Here is a 23,390-nt window from a genome sequence, read left to right as displayed (position 1 = left end):
ACAGTTCCTGTCCATGCACAGGTCAACTGCGACATTCTTTATTTGTCCTGTTTTCCTTTTTCTCTAGTGGTGTGTTGTTTTTTTTTTTTTCTTCTAGTTAAAAAAAGTGTGTGGTGTGTGTTTTTTTTTTTTTTTTTTCTAAACGCCAACACTAAATCCACCATTTAAATTTATTAGAGGGCATTTTGACCTAATGACATGTAGGTGTACTGCATAGGTACTGTTTGTTTTTCTACCAGTAAGGATTGTGCTGGACCACAATGCGGGGGTGGTCAAGTTTTGGGAACCCAAAAATACTACCAGTTGTCTGTGGCCAATAAAATAATGGGTCTCTGTCACAATATATAATGCTTATTCATTTCAAATGTTAGGATTTGCATTTGCAGTGTTATAGTGGAAATGTAAGATGATTAGCATAGCCACCTGTTCAGATTACCTGGAGCAGCCCTGCTTCTGCTTCTGCAGCCTCGGTTTTCACTTGGTTCCAGATTTAAAGCTCATGTATACAGAGTTAATTATTCAGTAGATTCTCCTTGTTGGTAAATGGAAATTTACAGTAGTGTCACGTGAACTGTGCCTAATTTCTAGATTTAATTAATTGTAGTTAGCCTTTGTGGGGGTGGTTGTTTTTATCTGCTTTCCTTTCTTTATCACGCTGGAGTAAGTACTGTGAGGGAAACGTAAGTGTTAAAGTCGGTGGTTTAAATATACTGTATATTTGTATTTTTAAATTTGCATTTCATTGTGTCTTTAAAGCAATGCGATGCATTTGGAAGTTGATGGACCTGAGGAAAATACAAAGGACAAAAAAATATTTCTTGTCACATTAAAGTGCAATATTCATATCTTTTTTAATAGTCTAATTTGGCACTCTTTAGTGGAATATAGACATTTCCAGGAGAAAGAAAAGCACACAAAAAAATGCACATATACAGCGCCTCTGATACTGTGTGCACGATTGCTGTAGAACCTCATCACCAGAACCCTCTGCAAGTTAAACTGGTTGAAATAAAAGTGCACCTTGTATTGCTGTTTTCGGTATGTTTAAAGTAGTTGAGGGATTACGTGTTTAAGAAAAGCCACCACAATTAACAGTTTTTAAGTTTTACTCCATTAACAAAAAGAGGATAACTTACAATGTAAAGTATGTGTGTTTTATGTTTATCCAAAAAACGACTGCAAAATTTGAGCTGGCATAATAATTAAAGAAGCAAGCTAACCCACCGCCCCACCAGAGGTCAAAAAATATACGATAGCAGCTGTATTGCATGATCCAAGTGGGTATAAGTATCAAACATGTATATGGCGGCCCTTGGAAAAGCATAACCCAATATGCACCCCACTGTGGCTGAAAGAACACCTGCTAGTTCAATAGACCTTTTAGAAGAAACTGCATTTTTATTTGGCAAGAGGTGAAGAGTGATTTACCTGCCCATATGAAACCTATTAAGCAGCTTGAATGTATTCCCACTTTTGGGAAATTGACATGATTTGTCATCTTGTGTGTGTGGTTTTTTTTATTTTTTATTAAAGGCTTTGTGCGAACGAGTTATGCAGCATGTCTTTTGATAGTGCTTCAAGATTGAAAAATAAACTCTTGTTCTGTTTTGGGGATTTACATCATCTGGTTTCAGGTATGCATCATCTAATGGCAACCTTAAAAATCAAGTGCAGAGCAAGTGATCATTTTTGCTGATTTGGAATGACACAAGTCTGTGAAATAGTTAAAGCTCTAGTGGTATGGAGCCAGAGGAAAACAGAAAAACAACTTGTATTTTCAGGGGGGGGAGGGAGAGTATGAGAAGCAGAATTCGAGAGTGCTGAAAGGAAATTAGGCGTTGCTGCTTTTTTGGTTCTTTTTAATGAGCTGTATTAACTTTCTTTTGGCTTGGAAGATCATGGCTAGCCATGGACCGTTTAGTCAGGAGTACAGTATAACTAGGCTTGATACTTTTACATTTTAATCGGTAAAGCTTGTTAAACATCGAATTCCCCCAAAATTTCAACTTTTTATATAGGATAAACGTCTGTAAAACCACTCTCTTTATTAATTTTCTTACCAAAAAATAATTTAAGAAATCATCTCTAATCTGGGCAGTTTTTATACTTGCTGTCTGTCCTGTATCCGTTCAGCTCCAAATGGCTAACTGTCGCTGTCAGTCAACTTAGTGGTTCCTTGATAGGCTAGTGTAGTTTCACCGTCAGTCATTTCATCCTGTTCTGACAGATCTCTTTGCTTGAAGCAGCTCTAAATGACTGTCAATCATGAAGACCGACTGTGTACTTTCATTTGCCAGCTACAGCACCTGTTTTGAAATTAGCGGGTTAAGGTGTAGGTAAGCTTTTGCTATTATTGGTATATACGGTGAGAGTTACTAGTTTTGATTTGAAAATGGGGCGCAAGAGGAGAACCCTTAATGAGTATTGTGCACAATATCCTGATCGAGTCTCCGCAGCAGGACAAAGCGGGCCAGTCTGCCTTGCCTCTAGTGAGTCCAGCTGTGCTTAAGCAGGAGAGGGGCAGAGCTTGAAATAAGAAGTGCAAGTTAGTTCTGTTCAACTATCTAATGTTTTGTTCTATGCATATTATTTTTACTTGTAAATGTATGCTGTAAAAATCTGTATAATACACTTTATATGCTGCATTTTCTACGGTTTGAGACAATTTAAGTTGTGTAGGAACTTTAGCTTTACAAGGTATAGCTTTTCTGCGACCAAATGTTATTTCAATTAGAATGTTGGTAACCATGGTTTTGATAAAGGGATAAATATGATAAAGGGGTTTCTCCCAAATGCGACGTTTCTCAATTTTAAACATAATGGTCGATTTCACCCATGCTGTTCTTGAATTGAAAAATAAAGACGAAAAAAATGGTAAATTCTTTCAAAAAAATAAACTGATAATCGTTGATTTGGCAAAAAAAAAAAAAAAAAAATCAAATAGTAGCAAGCCTAAGTATAACTATGAAAGGTTGTGGCTAAGGATTTGAGAAGATTTTTTAGAAGAGCTCAAGTTTGCTCTGCTTGTTTCTCACAAAGTGTGATGTATTGAATTGTAAACCTGAAGCAATGCTTAAGGAATATGACCTACAATGAGCAGTAGTAGTGAGATTAATAATAGACAAGTGGTGGACGCCAAGTTAAAATGTATATGTAGGCCAGTGTGTTGTGTGTCCCCCCCACCGCCCCCCGCATTTGAGCGGTCTAACCTGTACTTGGCTTTGGAATTTTAGTGCTGTGTGGCATGTCAAAGTACCTCAAGGTACATGAGGAAATTATGACCTAAACCTTTTGAGTAATGCGTCTTCTTCAGAAAAGTGTTTGTCACCGGCTGTTGGTTGTCACAAGGAAAGGCCTTCCACATGACTTTTTCTAAGTTCCCTTCAGGGCCATAGAATTTGATTCTGAACTGGGTGCAACACGGAGGTTCTGACTTTTGTTCCCCTTTTTGCATTTTTAGTGGATTCAGGACACATTTTAAGTGTCCGTTTTGTGACCTGCATTACACATGGGAATGTGATCTGATAGTCTTTACCAACTAATATTTTTGAAATACTAAGCAGCTGTCTTCCGACTTTTCGTCTTGGCAATAAGAACTCAAATAATGCTTTTCAAAACAAAAGTATTTAATTCTAAAACGATGTGCCAGACGGGTCACGTTAAGGCAGGTTTGTTGGGCTCTGGCACAGTATTCACAGGGAATCTGAAACTGCAGTTGGCAATAAACTTTTTTCTTGGGAATAGTGTCTTGCCAAACTCTTAACAAAATGTGCAGTGTAAACATAACTTTCATTAAACAGAACACATCTAAATGTGTTTCCAACATTTCTGCCAAACTGTGCTTGCTAGCGCTCCCCTCATTCTTCTGTTTACAAAAATTTATAGAAATTGCAGACAGATATTTTTTACTGGAAAAAAAGCTGTGAGGTCCCATAGTGTCGCACTCATTTAGATTTTAATCCGATATGTGGTTATTTAAGAACACAGGTAACTTTAATGGTATTGGTACTGTATTACTATGGCCTCCCACTCTGTAGTCTATAAAACCAAGCATTTAGTGTGATTTATACAGCTGTCGGATGGAAAGCAGTCTACAGCACATGGTAAAAGCACAATGAGCACGTACTAGAGAATATGAGAGACGTTTCTGTTCCTGTTTGGTGTCATCTTGCCTTCAACGTGGCTCAAGGTGACATAACTGGAATGTGAATATTGGATCAGCCCTGTGCGTTTTAGGATGCGGTACTGTACATTTGGCATAGGTTTATACTGGAAGTATTGCACTGGATCTCCAGGGAGACCATAAACTGGTATTGAAGGTGTGCAATAGCAATACTTCTGCATATGTTCTATGTCATTCTACAGTCATTTCCATACATTTGTCTATTTATATTTTTTTTAATTTTAAGCAGTGAAGTGGCACATTGTCTAAATGTTTCTATTTTTTTGTATGCAAACTGTACAGGAAGAAACAGTTTCTTTGAATTGATGTCAATTAACCTACTAGACAGTATATTAAGAATGTGGTGCAAACAGCCTTTCATATATGATAGATTAATAACTTTTTGAAGGGCTGAGTCAGCTTCATATGCTACAAGAATTTTGGGACATTCCTAACTGTAGCAGGGGGAGCGGTTGGCGGGGGCTTATCATCCATATATACAGTTGACCCGGCTTCCTGCTTTGTGATCCGGCTACTTGTTCAACAGTGGCTTAATGCCTTTTCCTCAGGACCTAAAGCCTGTTGTACTTGTTTCTCTTTCTCCGGCACAGCATGTCTCAGAAGGAGAAGCTCCAATGTCTGAAGGATTTTCACAAGGACACCCTGAAGCCGTCTCCTGGGAAGAGCCCCGGGACCAGGCCTGAGGACGAGGCGGAAGGAAAACATCCACAGAGAGAGAAGTGGGCGAGCAAACTCGACTTTGTCCTGTCCGTAGCTGGCGGATTTGTCGGTTTAGGGAATGTGTGGCGCTTTCCATACCTCTGCTACAAAAATGGCGGAGGTGAGTAACCTTTCTTTTTGTTTTGTAATTAAATAAACCAATTTTTTTTGTACTGATGAACTGAAATTCACACAACTAACTCTGTTTTCCAGAGTTAAACTCTGAGAGCACTGTGCCTCTTTGAGCTTCAGTCTGGAAATTGGATGTTGACCCAAGATCACACAGTCAGTCACTGGCTGGGATTTTAACTATGGGTCTCCTGTTTTCTTGGCCCTTTGCTCTGTGAAAGACAACAGCAGTCTTGTTTTAAAAGCATATCTTGCTTTTTGGTCTTCAAATAACTGCTGTGTTTTATTTCTTGTAGGCCTTCAATTTTATTTTTGCAATTAGAATCAGGAAATGTAGTTAATAATGTAGATTACATGTTTTTATCTGTTGTGTCTTTTTAACCGTGAAGAGTATGCATTGTATTTACACCTAAATGTAAATTGAATTGATCACCATGCTTTTATAAATGTGGAATATTTAATACATAAGAAAAAGCTGTTAACAAACTGAGATCAGTGACTTCCAGTTCTAACATTCATATTCACCATGTAGAGTCTACCGTTCTGTGTTAACACAGCAGTCTTTTCAAATCTCCAGGTGCATTTCTCATCCCGTACTTCATTTTCCTGTTTGGTGGAGGTTTGCCTGTGTTTTTCCTGGAGGTGGCCTTAGGCCAGTACACCTCTCAGGGTGGAATTACCTGCTGGGAAAAGCTTTGCCCCATCTTTACAGGTATGTTTTCTATAAATAAGTATAATATATGTAACATTTTAAAGCAGTAGTTTTCAACCCTGGTTCATAAGTACATATAACTTCAGTATTACAGTATTCATAACTTCTGTATTGCAGTCAGATGAGGAACATAGTCTGTATCTTTTTATATCCAAGGTTTTATATAAAGTTCAACATTTTGGGCAACTATATTGGGTCATTGCTATCAATAACCAATGTAGTTTTAGGTAGGTGACCATCGAACAATGCACCAGCAAAAGCTTTGTAAACCCGGACCTGAGTTTGTCACAAAGGCATTATGAATGAGCTTGCGTATGTTGGTGTGGAGTTACAATCTCTTAATTTAATTGCAGTGAGTGGTTGTCATGCTGCCATTCTGTGATATGAGCAAGGACAGGAGTGTTCAATAGATAACACAGAATGCTGATAGTCTTGCTCTGCTCCAGCACTGTACAAAATGGAGATTATTAAAAAGTAAATAATAATAATGTATCCAGTATTGTAGTCATAATGCATAAAGTAATTATTTAACAGACACATACATTATTAAATACTGTTACGACAGTAAGGGGGTTGCAGGGTTGGTCTTTATATTTTGAAACACAAAGAGATGTGGCCAGGGCTACCACAATGTGCTTCCCCTATGGTACTTTAAAGCATGTGCTGCATTATCCATATATCTACCATGCCAACCAACTGCTGGGCCTGCTCCCAATCCCAACGCCCACCTCTAATTTCCTGTCTGCTTCTGCAACAGTAACCATTCAGTACTGTTGTATGTGTGTGGTTTAGAAATAATTCCAGGCCTGAAACATTACAGGGCTGCTTTTTTGTGTGTGTGTGTGCCTGGATTTAGTGTAAACATACAGGTCTAAAGTCTTGAACATGCATGGGTTATGCTGTATTCGATGTTGCCATGGCAGCAGCTAGAGCAGGAAAACGTCAGCGGCAGGCCTAGATGCTTTTTTTTTAACCCTTAGTGGTCCATTTATTCAGTGCGTCTCAGGCGCCTCAGGTCCAATTTATTTTCACACGCACAGTTTCTTAGACGCGCTGTTTAAAAGTATTTTTTCACAGTAAAACAGGTTTAAAAGGCACTGCATATCAACAGGACACTCAGTACTGCATCTCCAGCCCCACCCCACCCCTTGTTCGCTGTATTTTTCACATACCTCTTCATAGTAGTGCATACTTATAAATCATCTCCTGATCACTCGTTTTATCACCAAACTCCTCAATAATGTGATCCAAGTCATTATTTTATTACTATAACAGCTAAAAAAAAGCTCTGCAAATGTCTGTGATATTCTTTGAGCGCTGGATGCAGAAGCAGCTATCTTGTTTGTTTATGGCTTCTCTCGGCTCCTATCGGTCTCACTTAGCCATTGAATGGTTTTCTCTGCCTTTTCCGGAGAAAAAACGACTAGAGACCTGTTTTTTACGTCTTTTTGATGTCGGTCAGGGTCCGATGTTGGACCGGAAAGGGAAAATTGCAAATGTCGGACCAGGTCCGACATAGGACCGCAAAGGGCTAAGGTTAGACTTCCTACAAGAGGATGTGAAAGACAGCTTGGTAAACAGTATGTTTACTTTATGAACAGCACAGCCTTATCTGGTGAAAAATTCACTTTTTGTGGTATTGTCAATACGCAGTGTCAGTGTCCAGCCTTAAACCATGAATGTTCTGAGTAAAAACAACACGCACACACAAGGTAGTACTTGAGAAGTTCTCTGTAAAAGGAGGTGGTGAAAGTTGAAAGTTGATCTCTTTAAGTTTCCGTGGCTTTTGACCTCATGGCAAGCTACATGTTTAACCCTCCACATTCTTTGACTTTGTAGCTATGGCAACACTGAGTGTTGAATACCCAACTTCATCACAGTACACTCTCTTAAACCATCTTAAAACCCTTTCTAAATGTAGAGTTCAGTTTAGGTTTGTGATGGTGACCCTTTCAATTGGCTTAGAATGCCAACACACAACAATGTGCTGAATATACCAAAGGATGCAGTTTATATTTATATTGAAGCTCTGAATTATTAAGAGCTATCTGCAGATCTGGGCCAGCTGTTAATTAGCTTGTCTGCTAATCTACAGCAGCTGAAGTGGCTGTCAGTCTGTATCACAGAGACGTGCGAAAATATGAGCGTAAACAGGTGGTGGGATTATTGGCGCCATCACTCATTTTCAGGTGCCTCAGTACAGGCTACGCACCATCCCTTTTGAGGGAGCTTCTACTTTATACAGGATCATCAAATGACCTGTATTGGCAAGGCTGCCTGTCTTAATGGCACTGTAAAGCAAAATCCCTATATTTTATTATCCTGTTTATTTACAGGATGATTAATAAGAATACTAGATGACCGGGAGAATAAATCACATTTAACTTTAAAGCTTTTCTGGTGTTTTGATACTTGTGTGTGTTTTAACTAAACTTATCTTTTATTTATTCAAATAAAGGCAGAGTATTGTGTGCCACTAATATAAAAAAAAATGGTATTGACGTGTTGTGTGTGTTTGTTTTTTTTAAAGGTATTGGTTATGCTTCTATTGTGATCGTCTCGTTGCTGAATGTGTATTACATCGTTATCTTGGCCTGGGGCTTGTACTACCTGTTCCAGTGCTTTCAACCTGAACTGCCTTGGGCCAAGTGCAATCAGCCCTGGAATACAGAGAACTGCATTGAAGACACCCTCCGCAAAAACAAGAGCCATTTGATTGCAGCTAACTTCACCAACTTCACCTCACCAGTCACTGAATTCTGGGAGTAAGCAGCCCTTTCTTTTTCTTCTCCTTTATTTGGTTTGTAAACAGTACAGTATACAAGGCAACACCTGGACAATTTTAAATAGGAAGTGAAACAGACCAGATTGGACTGGATAGAGCAGGAGCGGACTAGTTTTAGCCAACAATAATACTTACTAGCCTTCTAGTCACTGGAGAAAACAATACTCAAATGCCACAGATGAATTGATTTCATTCAGTTTAGACCCAAATGTAATTTTCAAGGCCAAAACGACCCACATTTTAAAATTTATAAAAGTTCAATGAAACCTCTTGTCTTAATGCAGTGTGACCATACTTTTTTTTTTTTTTTGCTTCTATCTGTCCGTGGTGTTACGGCTACTCCAGACTGTTATACGTGGTCCCTTGTTTTTTCTCCTCAGACGGAATGTGCTGAGCATCTCCAGTGGCATTGATGACATGGGCGTGGTCAAGTGGGACCTTGCCCTGTGTCTGCTGGCTGTCTGGGTCATCTGTTTCTTCTGCATTTGGAAGGGAGTCAAATCTACAGGGAAGGTGAGAGCTGCTTTTTTCCCTTTCCTTTTAAAGATGATACTATAAATTAAGAGAAATTAGACTTTCACCAATGGCTACAAAAAAGGAGGGGAGGGTGAAACTTGTGATACTTCAGTGTGCATGCCACTACCAGAGTATTAACGGCCCCCAGGAATATTGCCAATGTAATAAACATGGCTGGTTTCAAATACCTCAAACAGCACAAATCTTGGACTACCTTATGTAGGAAACATTAGGGTTGGCCAAGTTTGTGCTTAATCTGGCCGTTACAAGTCTGTCTGGTACTTTAGTACAGTGAGCTGCCATTTTCTAAATCTGCGATTTTTTTTCAACTGAAACTTGAACACCTTCAGGGCAGAATGATTTCCATTTCTCGTGTGTTTTGACCAGGTTGTTTACATTACTGCAACGTTCCCGTTTGTCATGCTGATTGTGCTGTTGATCCGTGGGGTGACTCTGCCAGGTGCTTATGAGGGAATCAAGTTCTATCTCTATCCAGACCTCTCCCGCCTAGCAGACCCTGAGGTAGGTGCCACGCTTTACACATCTATTCAGTTACCAGTGGGGTGCTAAATATTATAGGCAAAGCAAACGCACCGTCTCTACAGTAGCAACAGGTACAGTTTACTGATTAAACCTTGCGCTTGGCGCCCTCTAGATAGACTGAAGAATACAGTAACTGTGTTCACGGTTTCAGAATCCTTAACGGTAGTGTATCACACAACACTGCCCATTACACAGACGTTTTAATCTGAATCGCCTAGTTCTTGAAAGCTAACATGTTCCTCTCACCGACTTTAGCCCCTGGGAAAGTGTATATATAAAGTCCCTATCCAGAATAAAGTTTTTTATAATCTCACCTTTGTTCCATGACCCAGATATGACTCGTTGAGGTATGTTATCTTTTATAATGAGGAATCCTGGTGCTGAAAACCGAAGCATACTCAGCTAACCATTAACCTAGACATAAATATCATTAAATGATCAACAGATTATACAGCAAGTGAGTCATGAGTCAACCATCTAGTGGGCGTGGACTTGGGTATTAAAAGATTGGATGTATAAGGCTTTTTTAAATGAAGGCTGTTTTGTAGTGCGATACTAACTGTTCCAGTAGTTTGCGTGAGGTAACTTGAAGCATTGCTGCTAAATTCCCAAACAGCTTACCCAGCCAGCCAGCAGTCATTGGTCAAATCAACACTAGGCTCTTTCACAATGTGGAGAATTGGAAACCTTTGCTGGGATAAAACACTATGAAGACATTAGTGATTGCCTTCTTTGCAGATGTAGTGGCAGAACCTGCACAAAAAGTATTAGATTCTTGTCGAATTGTGATGAAACTGGAAAGGTTATTGGGAGTATCAAATCTGGTGATAGAAGACCCTGATCGTATACACGGAGCATATTTTTCTTGATCTCTAATTTTGTACTGTCAACCCTGGTGGGCATGTTATTTTAGTTTTAACTAGGCCGTGTTACTAATAGCTTGGATTCTACAGAATGTTTGTAACAAGTTTTTTTTATTTTTTATAAATCCATTTTTGGAGTCATCGGCAGTAAGGCTTCAGAGATTTCTACACTCTGTAGAGTCTGTCGTCTTGCACAGTGGAGCCTTTGTTGATGCCAATCTGTAGTTGCATTGAACCTTATTCAAAAGCCAAGTGCTTTTTTTTCATCTGCAATTCTATCCATAGGATTTCACTACTAAACTGCTAGTTTTTCTTAGGTGTGGATAGATGCTGGGACTCAAATTTTCTTCTCGTATGCAATCTGCCTGGGTGCGATGACATCACTTGGAAGCTACAACAAATACAGATACAACTGCTATAGGCAAGTTTGCAACCCGTGGGGATGGGAGGGGATGTAGTGCTGTAAAGTTGGGTTAAAAGAAAAAGTGGGGACCTAGGTTCCATTTGTGTTAATTAACAAACTCCATGACATATGTGTAACTTAGGGACTGTTTGCTGCTGGGAGGCCTGAACAGCGGTACCAGTTTTGTGTCTGGCTTCGCAATATTTTCCGTCCTGGGCTTCATGGCACAAGAGCAAGGGGTGGACATTGCCGATGTGGCAGAGTCAGGTACGATGGTAATAGTAGCAGTGATGGTGGGCACTGCTACTTAAGAGTTGGTCAAACAATTCAATTTCTAGAAAAAAAAAAAGAAAAAAGAAAAGCCTAACCCAAAATACAAAATTTAAAACGACACTGAAATGCATCATTGTGGACGCTAATTCACGGATGTAGAAAAAGGATATAAACTAAAATGAAGCAATTTTTAAAACTCCTGAGGAAAAGACAATGAATGTACTGTATAAATCTTAAACTGGTTTGTTTTTCTTAAACTGTTTCCAGATATTGGCTTGACAAGTGGACACTGGTAACTTTAATGGACTTTGATTAGAACACTGAAGTTTCTTTGTTTCTTTTTTTTTTTTTTTTTTTTTAATATATAACGCAGCAAAAATAAGTCAGCTGTTGGTAAAGTTGATGTCTTTTTTTTTTCCTCATTTGCTTTAGATTTTAAGTGTACTGCATAGACAGCTTACCGACCAGCTATAGTGAAGAGTGAAGCAATAAATAAATTAAATAAATAAATAAATAGCTCAACCAGCCAGGACGTCTAGCGATGTACCAAGTAAAAACAATAAAAGAAAGAAAAGCATTTGTAAACTAGTGCTGTATAATTGCTGTTTCACATGCTTTAATTGCCTGGAACCATGTAAATGTTTGTTAGCAACCACTGGGAATTCTTTGGAATTTCAAGAGATTAAGAACAGCTGGCTGACTTCTGAGATGGACACCATTCTTGTTTCCTTGTCTTTTTTTTTTTTTTTTAACCAGTTAAACCTCTTCATGCCGCATGTTCGCACTCCTTGAAACTTTCTCTTCATATTGCAGCTTGGCAAAAAAAAAGTTTCAGTGTGTTTATCAAGTAGTTTTTTTTTTTTTTTTTTAAGAAATTGAACATCGGTATTTTGTGTTTGAAAAATAGCCATGCTTTAGTTTTTAAGCAATAGAAAAAAATGATAGCAGCATAATTTGAAAGGATTGGTGGAATTATCACGTGCTAATTTTATGATCCACAAATAAAGGGACATCAGATCACTAGTACACTATTTTTTTGCTTTTGTTTAAATGTGTGGTTGTATGCTCTTACTGTAACCTCTGCAGCAGTCAATTGCAACATCCTCTAGCTGGAAAAGGTAAACTGGCACTTCTACAGACCTTGCAAAAGTGTAAAGAAACAGGAAGAATTTGTGCAGTGCCGATGCCTCTGTTGTAACAGCATAGTTCGTTTCCACTTGTTTTTAGTACAGAATGCATGTATCAAAGTAGTTGCAAACGACTAATGTTCATCTGTTTTGTTTTATTGTTTTAATATAGTTTAAATGCTTAAACCTAACTGTAGTTACATCGCCGGAAAGAAGTCACAAGAAACATCAGCTAGACCAGATGTGTTTTAGAGACAACGGTTGTTGCTACAGTTTTAATGAAATGAAATCCCACATTTTAACATTTTAATCTGGTTTGCGCCAAGTGCCATTCAAATATTTTTTTTTTTTACATGGTGCTGGCACATACCAGGTTAAAATAAGAGACAGCTACTTATTACCTTTTCCCCTCCCCCTCCCCTTTTCTGTTTTTTTCCCCCTCTAGGTCCAGGCTTGGCCTTTATTGCCTACCCTAAAGCAGTGTCAATGATGCCACTGCCCACGTTTTGGGCTATTCTGTTCTTCATAATGCTTCTACTGTTGGGCCTCGACAGTCAGGTGAGTCTTCTGGTCCTCGGAGTTTGTCTAACACAAGAAAGAAACAATAGCTTGTTTTGATTGTTGCTTGTGTCCCCTGCGTTTCCAATCATATTAGCACTCATTTTAAGAATTTTCAACTAAATATTTATGTGCATTAGCTTAGGTAGCTCATACCCTGATTTCATTGTAAAGCACACCCAGTGTACAGCATGCATACCTGAGCAGTCTTGTCTAACTCTACTCTTGTACACAACCCCAGCAATAGAATACTTTATAGAATACCTACAGTATACAGCATACAGCCTGTATAACACAGGTAAATATTGTTATACCCCTAATGGGCATGGGAAGTATTGGTGGGCTTATTCTGCTGGTAACCGTGACATATATTTTTAAACATGAACAAAACTTGCAGAGGCAAGACATCTTAGTACAAAGGAAACTACACAGACCGTTTCATCATTTGGTGGGTTTTCTGTGTTTCGTTTCTCAAACAAGGTGTAATTCTACACTGTGCTAAGTCATCCCTGTTTTTTTTTTTTTCACCCTGCTGAATAAGGGTTTGGATTGAACTGTTGTAGTTCATTCTTCAAGTCAAGCCAATGGGTTGACCTCAAGCTAACATACAGCGCATTTTGGCCACACTTGCATTGTGTATCAGTACACGGGATACAAGTATCTTTTTGGGGATAAAAAAAAGTTTGACACCAGGTGGAATATGATATTTGGCATACAAAACTTCAGTTCAGTCCAATGGAAGGATCAGTTGTGGCATACTGTAGTCTGTTGGAGTGAAGCTGGATGCAGCCACTTAATGTAAACCCATAGAAGGTGGTTGATTGTTTAGCTGTAACAGCTTCCTTGCTGTTAAAATAAAGTATGTATCTTTTAACAGCACTGCAACCCTAAGGAGATCAGTCTGTCTGTAGAAAGGTACTTGTTTAGACTCGTCTCCGATCCAAAGGTCGTTAACTTTATGGAATCCTATTAAATTCCCGTTTTTAACAAGCCTCGTGTCCCATACAAAAAGATCACAAGGGAAAGTGGTACTTTATAATGCAAACAAAAAAAGCCATTTTAAGGATATATCCCTGGATGTTGGCATCTCCTACTATGGCTCTTTGCCTGACTCGGCCCATTTATTGACCTCCCTTCCTTCGACTGACCTCGAAGATGCCAAAGAACGTTTCTCAGTTTTACTGGCGAAAGGCAGCACTAAGAGGCCCAGCGGTTTGCCAGGAACTTGTGAATAGGCAACCCATTTTCCCATGGGGAATCAACATTTCTAAACAGAGAACGTGTTCTTACTCAGAAATGGATTACACATTCCCTGTTCTGAGGTTTTGAAAAGGATCCTGGAATATAATCAGTAAAAGAACAGCTAGTTTTTTGTCCAAGCTTATAATCAGTTAACAGTTACGGAAAAAACAGATCAGGAGCATCATGCGTTGCTGACATTAATAAATGGACTACCTTTGAGTGCATTATTCTGTTTAGCATGTAATGTAACACCCTGCACCCTTGGCCATTGTCTTTGCTCAGTCCACTTGAATCTCAAGCCATTAGTCCCCTAGACTATATGATCTTTTTTCCAGCCCTGTTCTGGTGGTGTTCAATCTTCCCTGTGAAAGATTTACATCTGAAATAAAAGCCTGGTTTTATGAAAGATCATACATTCAAATAACTGATCCAGGGATTACATTTGAACTATGGCACCAGTGTACTCTATAGACCAGTGGTACTCAGCTCTGGCCCTTGAGATGCATTCCAGTCCTGGTCTTTATTCCAACCAGGTCTTAAATTAGTTAATTGCCTCTTAGCCACGTCAATTAACTAGATTAGAACCTGTTTGGAGTAAAAAACCTGGACTGGATTGGATCTCGAGGGCCAGAGTTGAGTACTACTGCTACAGACAAGTAACAAAACAAACTGTGATATGTTTCTGGAGCCATTTCATACAGGGTTTTGCGTTCAGTTCCTGCATACAGTGCCATCATTAAAATGTAATTCTGACATTGAGCATCATTACACAGGAGTCCAATTTACTGTGTCAAATCCCCCAATAGGCAGTTCCACAATTTTGATCGGTGCAGGTAGCCCAGGTTCCGTGGGGTTTCACCCGAGGGGCGAGTCCATCCAGCAGTTGGTTACAGATGAGTCCAGGAGTGGTGTCCAGTTCTAATGTGTGTTTTTTTTCCTCTCTTGTATTCACAGTTTGTCGAAGTAGAAGGCCAGATCACTTCATTAGTTGATCTGTACCCATCCTTCCTAAGGAAGGGTTACCGGCGGGAAATCTTTATCGCTACAGTGTGTTTCCTCAGTTATATTCTGGGGCTCGCTATGGTTACTAATGTAAGTACACAGTTTCACTTACAAATATAGTATTTTATAACGTTAATGTGTCTAAATTGCCCCCAGCCTACAGAGAGGACAGTGTAGCACCTAATTCTTTTGTCCTTTCATAAGCGCCTGCATGTAACTCAAACTAACTGATCAAAGATTTGGATCAGTTTGTCAGTTTGTTCTATTAAAACACAATGCAAATGGCACAAGAGCAAGCGTATCCTAACTGATATATTTAAAAAAAAAAAAGCAAATGATTGGTGTTTTTGGTCATGTGTATTTAATGGCATAGTAAATACTCTAGGTTGGTTAGCTGTAACCTGCCTAACCTTTGTTTTAACACCAACCCACTATATATATTTGTATACAGAATCAAGAGAAATCAAGTGTGCCTCCAGTTTCTTCTTTCAGTACGATTTAAGACCTTTTTGAAAAGACCTTTTGTCCCACTGTTGTGGTCTTCCTGACTTGGTTTCTCTACAAAATGGATATTTTTAGATTTTTCCACACTAGAAAAACTAAATTTAAGACATGGAAAAAGTCCAGTTTTATTTCAAAACAAGGATCCAAACATGGGAGGGGACACTGGCTCATGTCAGTTTCTCAACTGCTAAATGTCAGTTAGAGAAGAAAACCACAGACTAAAGAAATTTCCATGTGAAACTCCCACCATTTCTTTCTTTTTTTTTCTTTTTTTTTTTACATTAATAATTTGTTTGACGTCTCCAGCAAGAGACCGGGCATGTTGTCAAATGTATGTTGTTGCTACCCTTGAAGCAGCAGCACAATGGGTCTCCAGTGTGCTTTTAAGTTAGTGGCACACTGGGAATGCCATTTGTTTTGCTTGGTCTGGTCTTTCCATTACATCAGATCTCCCTATGCTTATGCGTTTCAGTTCTGCATTGGAAACCATAGGAGCTGAAAATAACCTTCAGTGCAATAAACCAATTTGTTTTGTTTAATAAAGACAACACTACATAAACAAAACCCTCCCTGGCCAAACTGGAACTTTGTCATGAAGCTTGCAGTTGTCGTTCGTGTGTGTGTGTGTGTTTGGGGGGTGGGGGGTGAACTTTTGTTGCTGGAGCACATCTGATGAGTTGATGAGACACAGACTGAGGGAATGTAAACAAACAGGAATATGAAAGGTGCCACCTTCAGTATTTCTGGTGACTTCCATTTCCAACATACTGTATTGTGTAAAACAGGTTTAAAAGAGGTCTTAGTTTGTTTGTTTGTTTTTTTCACTTTGTTTTTAGGGTGGCATGTACGTGTTTCAACTCTTTGACTACTATGCAGCCAGTGGTGTGTGCCTTTTGTGGGTTGCATTCTTTGAATGTATTGCTGTAGCCTGGGTTTATGGTAAGTGTCAAAGTTACTAAAGTCTCAAAGAACAGTTATACATTATTCCTTTGGGTATTCTGCAGGTTAGAAATGTTTAGTTGAGTTGATGTCACATTAATGTTATATATATATATAGAGAGAGAGATGATGATGATTTAATTGCACAATAGTTACAATTTGTTGTTCTAGAAGGTAAGTGTTGTTGTAATTGGGTCACAGTGTATTGTTAATATTACAATCTATTACAAATCACTTGTGTATGGAGGGGTTGGGTAGGGGTGATTCGAAATCGCTTTCAAGAAAAATTGAACTATTTAGGCAAACATGCTGGTATTGGAAAATAAACAGTATATTGTTTCTGCTGATTGGCATTTTTTTTTTAAAACTGTGCGGGATGTGTTGCCATAACAAATTTGATTGATTGCTCCAAATATTATTTTCTAAATGCAATGTAAGTAATATATAAATGTGGGTTGTTTTAGTTATAGTTCCTCCATAGTTTTTCATTGTAAAATAACTTTAGTTGCGACTACAGATCATATAAGGACGCAAAGCTGGCTATGACAGGAGCTGTAGATACGATTTAGAAATGTGAACTCCTTCGGGAAATCCGGCTCTAATTCTTCAACCTGAATCCCGGCATGACCTTGAGTTAACCCCCTCCGGGACCCGGTGGGAAAGCATTGGAACATTAGCCTCTTGGTGTCCAAACCACTGTGTGTTTTACACAAATTAATAGAATTCATGAAATAATATATAGCGTCTCTCCTTGTACTGTTTCTTAATCCAATTGTTTGCATGTTCATTTTCATTTTCTTTTAAACAGGCGTTGATAATTTCTATGATGCGATTGAAGACATGATTGGTTACCGACCAAATCCCTGGATGAAATGGAGCTGGTCTGTGATCACCCCTGTCCTTTGTATGGTGAGAGTTGTTATTATTATTATTATTCCTACTTAGACATTAAATTAAAAAAAAGGAATGGCTCATTCTAGAGACTTACAGATATCTCTGTTTCAACTCAGTGTAGGGTATTTATTCAAACAAAGTGCTTTTGTGTAAAACATGAGTAACATTTGAATAATGCAGACAGAAATCACTTGGTTCCCACGTCTTAACTGGTTCACTGCTGATCCAGGCATCTCATTCAGAGGCAGAAACTTGCCCTTCTATCTCTCAGCATTTTGCCGAACATGATTTCAGTCATCATTGGTGGTGTACAGTTGAGTGGGTGTCGCCACTAAAGAATTACAGACATTGCTGAAATACATGTACATTTTTATCTATTGCCTCATTTCCTCATGTGACAGAGGAGGAGTCACATGTCAAACTGTAGGACAAAACACCAGTCCATTCAATACAGGAGGTGGCTCAACATGAGCACATTTCTTTTGGCAGATCAGTACACTGACACTAATCATTGGTCAGTCCTTGGTCAGTCACTGCTGTGTATATAGATTTGGTCTGTAGAGGTTCAATCTAGTGATGCCTCACCATCAACACGAAGGGATGTTTTAAAATTGGTTTGTTTAATCAGATCTTTGCAAAATTCTTTTGAGTATGGGTGATCAGATATTTGTTTCTAATTAATACAATTCTGACACCTGGTTACCCTTTTAAAGTATTCAATTGTTTTAACCCCCGTCACTTATCATTCAAGCTACAGCACAAAACTGACTTGTGCATTAAAGGCTTTTTCATTGTCATGCGATATAATCTGTGTTTGCTTATCTAGAACGTATCGGTGATGTGTTTCATTGGAAGTGGTGGGTCGTGAGCTGTTGACAGATGAACAAAGTATCTGTTTCCAATGCCATTTCAACATGTCCAATTTCAAACCTGAAATCAATTCCTGCTAAATATAGCACTCCAATGGAGTTGACATGATCTCAGATAAAGTTGAGATAATGCCACGTTTATAGGAGCTGTTAACAGCATCTTTAAATCAAAAGGGTGATTTTTAGTGTTTGGACACCTGTGTTTCTTTTTTCTTGGTTTTGTTTTGTTTTTTTGTCAATTTTCCTGCCTTTTTATTCCAAACAGGGTTGCTTTATCTTCTCCTTGGCGAAATACACGCCATTGAGGTACAACAAAGTCTATGAGTACCCAGAGTGGTCAATTGGGCTGGGTTGGTTTCTGGCTCTTTCGTCCATGATATGTATCCCGATGGTCGTTGTCATCAAGATCATTCAGTCTGATGGACCTCTCATTGAGGTAAGCTTTCTCGTGAGCTTTGTCTTTATTTCTCTAAAGTGGTATAACACTAGTCCCTCTGCCCAGGAGGTGGATTTATAGTACTTGGGAATGCAGTTTGGGCCTCCCAATTATTACTATTTTTTTGCACAACACAAGGTTGACTTCAAATCTGTGTGTAAAAGATGTTTTTAAATTGTGGGCTCAGAATAAAGTAGTTAGTGTGCATATGGACAGTTTTTTAAATGGACAGTGGAAACTGCACCGAAGATGCAGTGTCCAAGGGCTCCTGGGCTCAATTTGTGTTCACAGTGTCAAAGTTGCTTGCAAGAAACATCTTGGGTTTACAATTGTTTAAATTAAGTACTTTATAAAGCAAGTACTTTCAGCAGTAAATTGTCATTGGTTTACATTGGGTACATTTGCATTAGTACCAGTGATATAAGATGCACAATATTAAGATGGGGACATGTGGACAGTTTATATAACATAGCGGGATAGAAATCCTTGATTTAATGGAATTTTCTTATAGTTTTGCTACAGGTCTTCCAATTGTTTTATAGATAAACAGTGGATACACCATGAATGGAGTACTGTGGTGATACACATTTCACATGCATGAAATAAGCACAGCACTTCATAACATTCATAGTATTATGTTTATATATAAAAAGTACAGTGTATGAAAAAAGGACTTGATGAGTACTCAATAGTAACACAGCGTAGTGTGTGGGTTCCGTCTGGTCATTCCATCGATGGATTTAAGTGAATGCAAGATGGATTCCAAATTTTAATCATTCAAAAACCTATTTACTGCTAGATGTCTCAACAGCTGTTGAATAAGGATGACATCCTAAAGTGTCCACGTTTTTGTTCCTTTCCCATTCCTAGCGTATTAAAGCTGTTGCTGCTCCAGCCAGAGGAGCGAGCTCACGCCCTGCTGACTACCACACCAAGGGCAAGGAGAGTGAGAACCTGGATCCCAACGGGAACAACGGTCTGATAAAGCCCACCCACACCATTGTAGAAACCATGATGTGAGCGCTCTCTGTGAGAGGAATAAAGACCTGCTTCTTGTTATATTTGCTAACTGTAGGACCAGGTTTACATTGCTATGTATCTGCACAATGATTTCCTATTTGTACAGGGGAAATTGCATATTGTTTCTGTTGTGTTTTACTATTTTTTTAATTTTTTTTATTGCTGTAGTTGGAAGCATTGATCTCATAATGAGTCAGTATTTTCAAATAGGCTATTTTAAAGGCCTGTTTTTTACCTCCTTTTCTGTAGATAGTGGAATGAAAATGGCCACAAGTAGGGGGACGGCCATTTCCAGTATATGAACTAAAGTGTATTGTGTTTGAAAGTGACATTACAATTTGTCGGTGTGTTTAAGAATGTAAACCTCTTGAATCATCATGTTTTTATGCTAAAGTGGTAGTATCCTATATGGCAAGAGTCTTTTTGTTGTTGTTTTGTAAAATACAACTCCATGTCACCTAAGCCAGCAACACAATCAGCCAAGCATATCATTGGGAGATTCTGACCAGTTATAAAATCCAGGATACTCCAGTAGGCACACTGTGTAACCGGCACATCAAAGCAAGTGCTCCTGATCCCAGTGGGTTCAGATATGCACCCTTTGATTTGTGTTGAGTGTTTTTACTAGGTGGGACAGCCACCTAACAACACAACACCCATATCACTTAACATCAACCCAGCTCTTAAAACACCAATGAACGACATGCCCTTCATAAACAAAAAGACTACTTTACACAAACATCATTTATATTGACGATGAAGCCTCATGATCTGTTAAGAATACCTGCAATTAAAACTTCTAGTCTGAGCTCACTGCTGACCTTTTTAATATATATATATATATATATATATATATATATATAAAATATACAAATATTATTTAAACAAGATTTCTCTCTGCAACATTGTCAAGCTTTAACACCAACTTGTGTTCACAAACCCCCTAAAAACAAACCTTTTTCTTTTAATCCACTATCTTACACAGACAAAAAAAAAGTTGTTTTTTTATATATAAAGAGAAAATGCAAGTCCCAGAGAAGTCCGTTTCTAAATGTGGTGTTTTTGTGTGTTTAAGAAATACTAATCAAGGATGGACTAATCGGCATACCCCCATATTATGTTTTCATTTTAACAAATATAATAGTGTGTTTGTACACTACAGCAAAGGTTGTTTACCATACTCCTATCTTTCCAAAATGCTTTTCAAATAGTTTTATTTTAATTATTGTTTTATTTACAAACTGGTTATTTGATTTTTAAACTTGTATATATTTTGTGTTTTTGTTTTTTTTTAAATCACACTTTTTGTAAAAAAGCTCATCAGTCAAGTAATTGGATTCAATAATGTAATTGGCTTAAATTTTGCTTTTGTTGTGCAATACTTTGATAGAAAGACAGCTTTTGTAATGAGTGGTAGAGCAGTGGCTATGTCAATGTTAAGGTAATATTGTGCACTTTTTATTTTTATAAGAATAAGTATTGTTGAAGAAACTAAACTTTAATATAGCTGCATTGTCAACGAAACTTGCAAATTCACATAAACCACATCCGATAATCTCAAAGAAAAAACAACCTGAATATTTCCATTGTAAAAACGATGCTCATCAGAAATGCATCCAGCAAAATTAATTCACTATTGAAGATACCCTTATTAATTTTAAAAGGGTCATTTTTTTTTTTTTTTAAATAAAGTTTGGACACAAAACTTCCAACGCAGGACTTGAGCAAGGTGCACATGAGCTTTCTCCTTGCATTTAAACCACTGCATGGGCTGGATAAACGATTATCAAACTCCACTTCATGCAGATTTAAACAAGGATGGTTTTGTTATCTGCTGTTGTGCAGTTTATTTGCTCAGTTTCTTAACAGATTTACAAGAGAATTAGGCAACTCTGACTACATGTGTAGGTCTGAAGACTGGCAATGGACCAGAAATCCAAATACTCCAGTCTCCAAGCCCTGTGTCCTTTATTACTTGACAACAAAGTGCTGGCGTAAGTCGTGGGTATTTGAGTATTGCTGTAAATGCATATCCAACACAATACATTGTACGTGATCTGAAATTAGATGTGAAACTGTAGAAAGAAAAATCCACCAAGTTGGATGGCGACACTACTTTCTGTTGGCCCTTCCACCACCACTACTATCAAGTAAAAGAGCACTTGCTTTTAAAATAGCAACCTGCATTATTAAATGTCAGTTACTTTGCTACAGTTTGAAACTGCTGTAATTTTTCAAATGAACTCTTTTTAACAAAATTTACTGCACCTTAATGTGCTGATTTTAAACTGAAGCTTGTTTGCTCATAATGGATTGTTTTTCCAGTTTCACATTTAACATCGTCACATGGTGTGATTTACTTGGAATGTGTTTCGGTATTTAACCCCGGATGTCTTTCCAGTGCTGTGCGCAGACACGATTGATAGAGAGCACATGTGTCAAGTTCTTGGAAACAATTGGTCTTGGAGCAATGGGTTAAAATAGTAATGGATGACATCAAGCAATTTTAAAGGAACACTGCCCTCATCATTTCAATGAATTTTCCCTTACTTCCCAGATTAGCAATCGATATGTAAACCAATCAAAAATGTTAAGCTACTGAAATGATCAGACACTTGTGGCCAATGTCAATATTTGTAATTTTGATTGTAAAATCAAGCTATACTGTTTGAACCATAATGGTTATTCTTTTAGTTTGTATCTATTTATTAAATGAAGTGAAAAGGGAGATTGCACCGAGCACTTAATCTGAAATTCCACAGAAAGCTCTCTTCAAAACAGAGACCAAAACTGACTGTAATTGCACAGTCTTTGCTCTGAGAAGCCAGGGCCATTGGAAACATTTTTTTGAATCCAATTATGACTCCCTTTGCAGGTTGTTTTGATTTATTTGAGGGTCAACATAGCACATATTTTAAGGAAAACCAACAAATTGCTGTACAGTTTAATCGCTTTTTACAGAGCTTCTTTATACAACGTGATCAATTTTCATGAAGCTTGGTTTTGGTTTGGTTAAGGTTTCAGTCAGGTTTTGGTCCAAAAGGATCATTTAAATAATAAATAAAATTAAAAAAATCAAATGTTACCATGTAAGTGGTTTGCATAATTATCACCCAATCGAATACCAGACGTCATTACTTTTGACTTAAACTGATCAATAGCAAACTTGCAGTTTTGTCGGTGGAAGGTAATTGTAATGTAATTGTAGTGTTGAGTCATAATTTAGGCTGGAGTGATGCTGGCCTGACAAGATGTTCTTGTTCTACCCATTTCCTGTACTGTAATACCAAACTTAAATCTGTGGCAATATTTCATATAACTGTTTTACACTTCATAGCTTGTGAATTTTATTTAATAGTTTTTTGCATTTTTAGAGAAAACAAACATATTTTGGTAATATTTCTTTGCTTTGATAGACATTTGTAATTTGACAACTTTGTGAGGGGGGGGGGGGGGGGTAATAAAAAAAAAAAAAAAAAACACATACTGAAAACTATTTTCTGGTCCTGGGGTTTTTTTTGTGTCTTTTACTTGTGTGCATACTAAATTTGTATATTAAAACTATCTAATTGATGAAACCGTAATGCACCAAATCTCAAATCCCCTTCTACCTGGAGAAAGTCTCTACCATTGCCTTTGTCTTTCCACAACCACTTTCATTTTAAATCAGGATTTCCAAAAACCCTTGTATGA

General features: G+C 38.0%; 1 protein-coding gene across 3 annotated transcripts in view; it reads left to right on the top strand.

Annotated features, from left to right (window-relative positions):
- Positions 1-23,148, top strand: part of LOC117412330 (sodium- and chloride-dependent taurine transporter-like) — a 29,437-nt gene extending 6,289 nt beyond the window's left edge. For 2 of the 3 annotated variants that reach the window (XM_058988776.1, XM_058988777.1), the window contains exons 2-14: positions 4,774-5,003; positions 5,589-5,723; positions 8,254-8,488; positions 8,889-9,021; positions 9,412-9,546; positions 10,748-10,851; positions 10,976-11,100; positions 12,679-12,791; positions 14,988-15,125; positions 16,376-16,478; positions 17,287-17,387; positions 18,507-18,677; positions 19,548-23,148. In XM_058988776.1, the coding sequence (XP_058844759.1) occupies positions 4,775-5,003; positions 5,589-5,723; positions 8,254-8,488; positions 8,889-9,021; positions 9,412-9,546; positions 10,748-10,851; positions 10,976-11,100; positions 12,679-12,791; positions 14,988-15,125; positions 16,376-16,478; positions 17,287-17,387; positions 18,507-18,677; positions 19,548-19,697 (1,872 nt within the window). In that variant the 5' untranslated portion in view covers position 4,774 and the 3' untranslated portion in view covers positions 19,698-23,148. Of the gene's footprint in view, positions 1-4,773; positions 5,004-5,588; positions 5,724-8,253; positions 8,493-8,888; positions 9,022-9,411; positions 9,547-10,747; positions 10,852-10,975; positions 11,101-12,678; positions 12,792-14,987; positions 15,126-16,375; positions 16,479-17,286; positions 17,388-18,506; positions 18,678-19,547 lie in introns of those variants that run through there. The other variant, XM_058988778.1, reaches the window with a different exon arrangement.
- The last annotated feature ends 242 nt before the right edge of the window (positions 23,149-23,390 follow it).

This window comes from Acipenser ruthenus, chromosome 16, assembly GCF_902713425.1.
Source record: "Acipenser ruthenus chromosome 16, fAciRut3.2 maternal haplotype, whole genome shotgun sequence".
Lineage (NCBI taxonomy): Eukaryota > Metazoa > Chordata > Actinopteri > Acipenseriformes > Acipenseridae > Acipenser > Acipenser ruthenus.
This window is presented reverse-complemented; position numbering and strand designations above follow the sequence as displayed.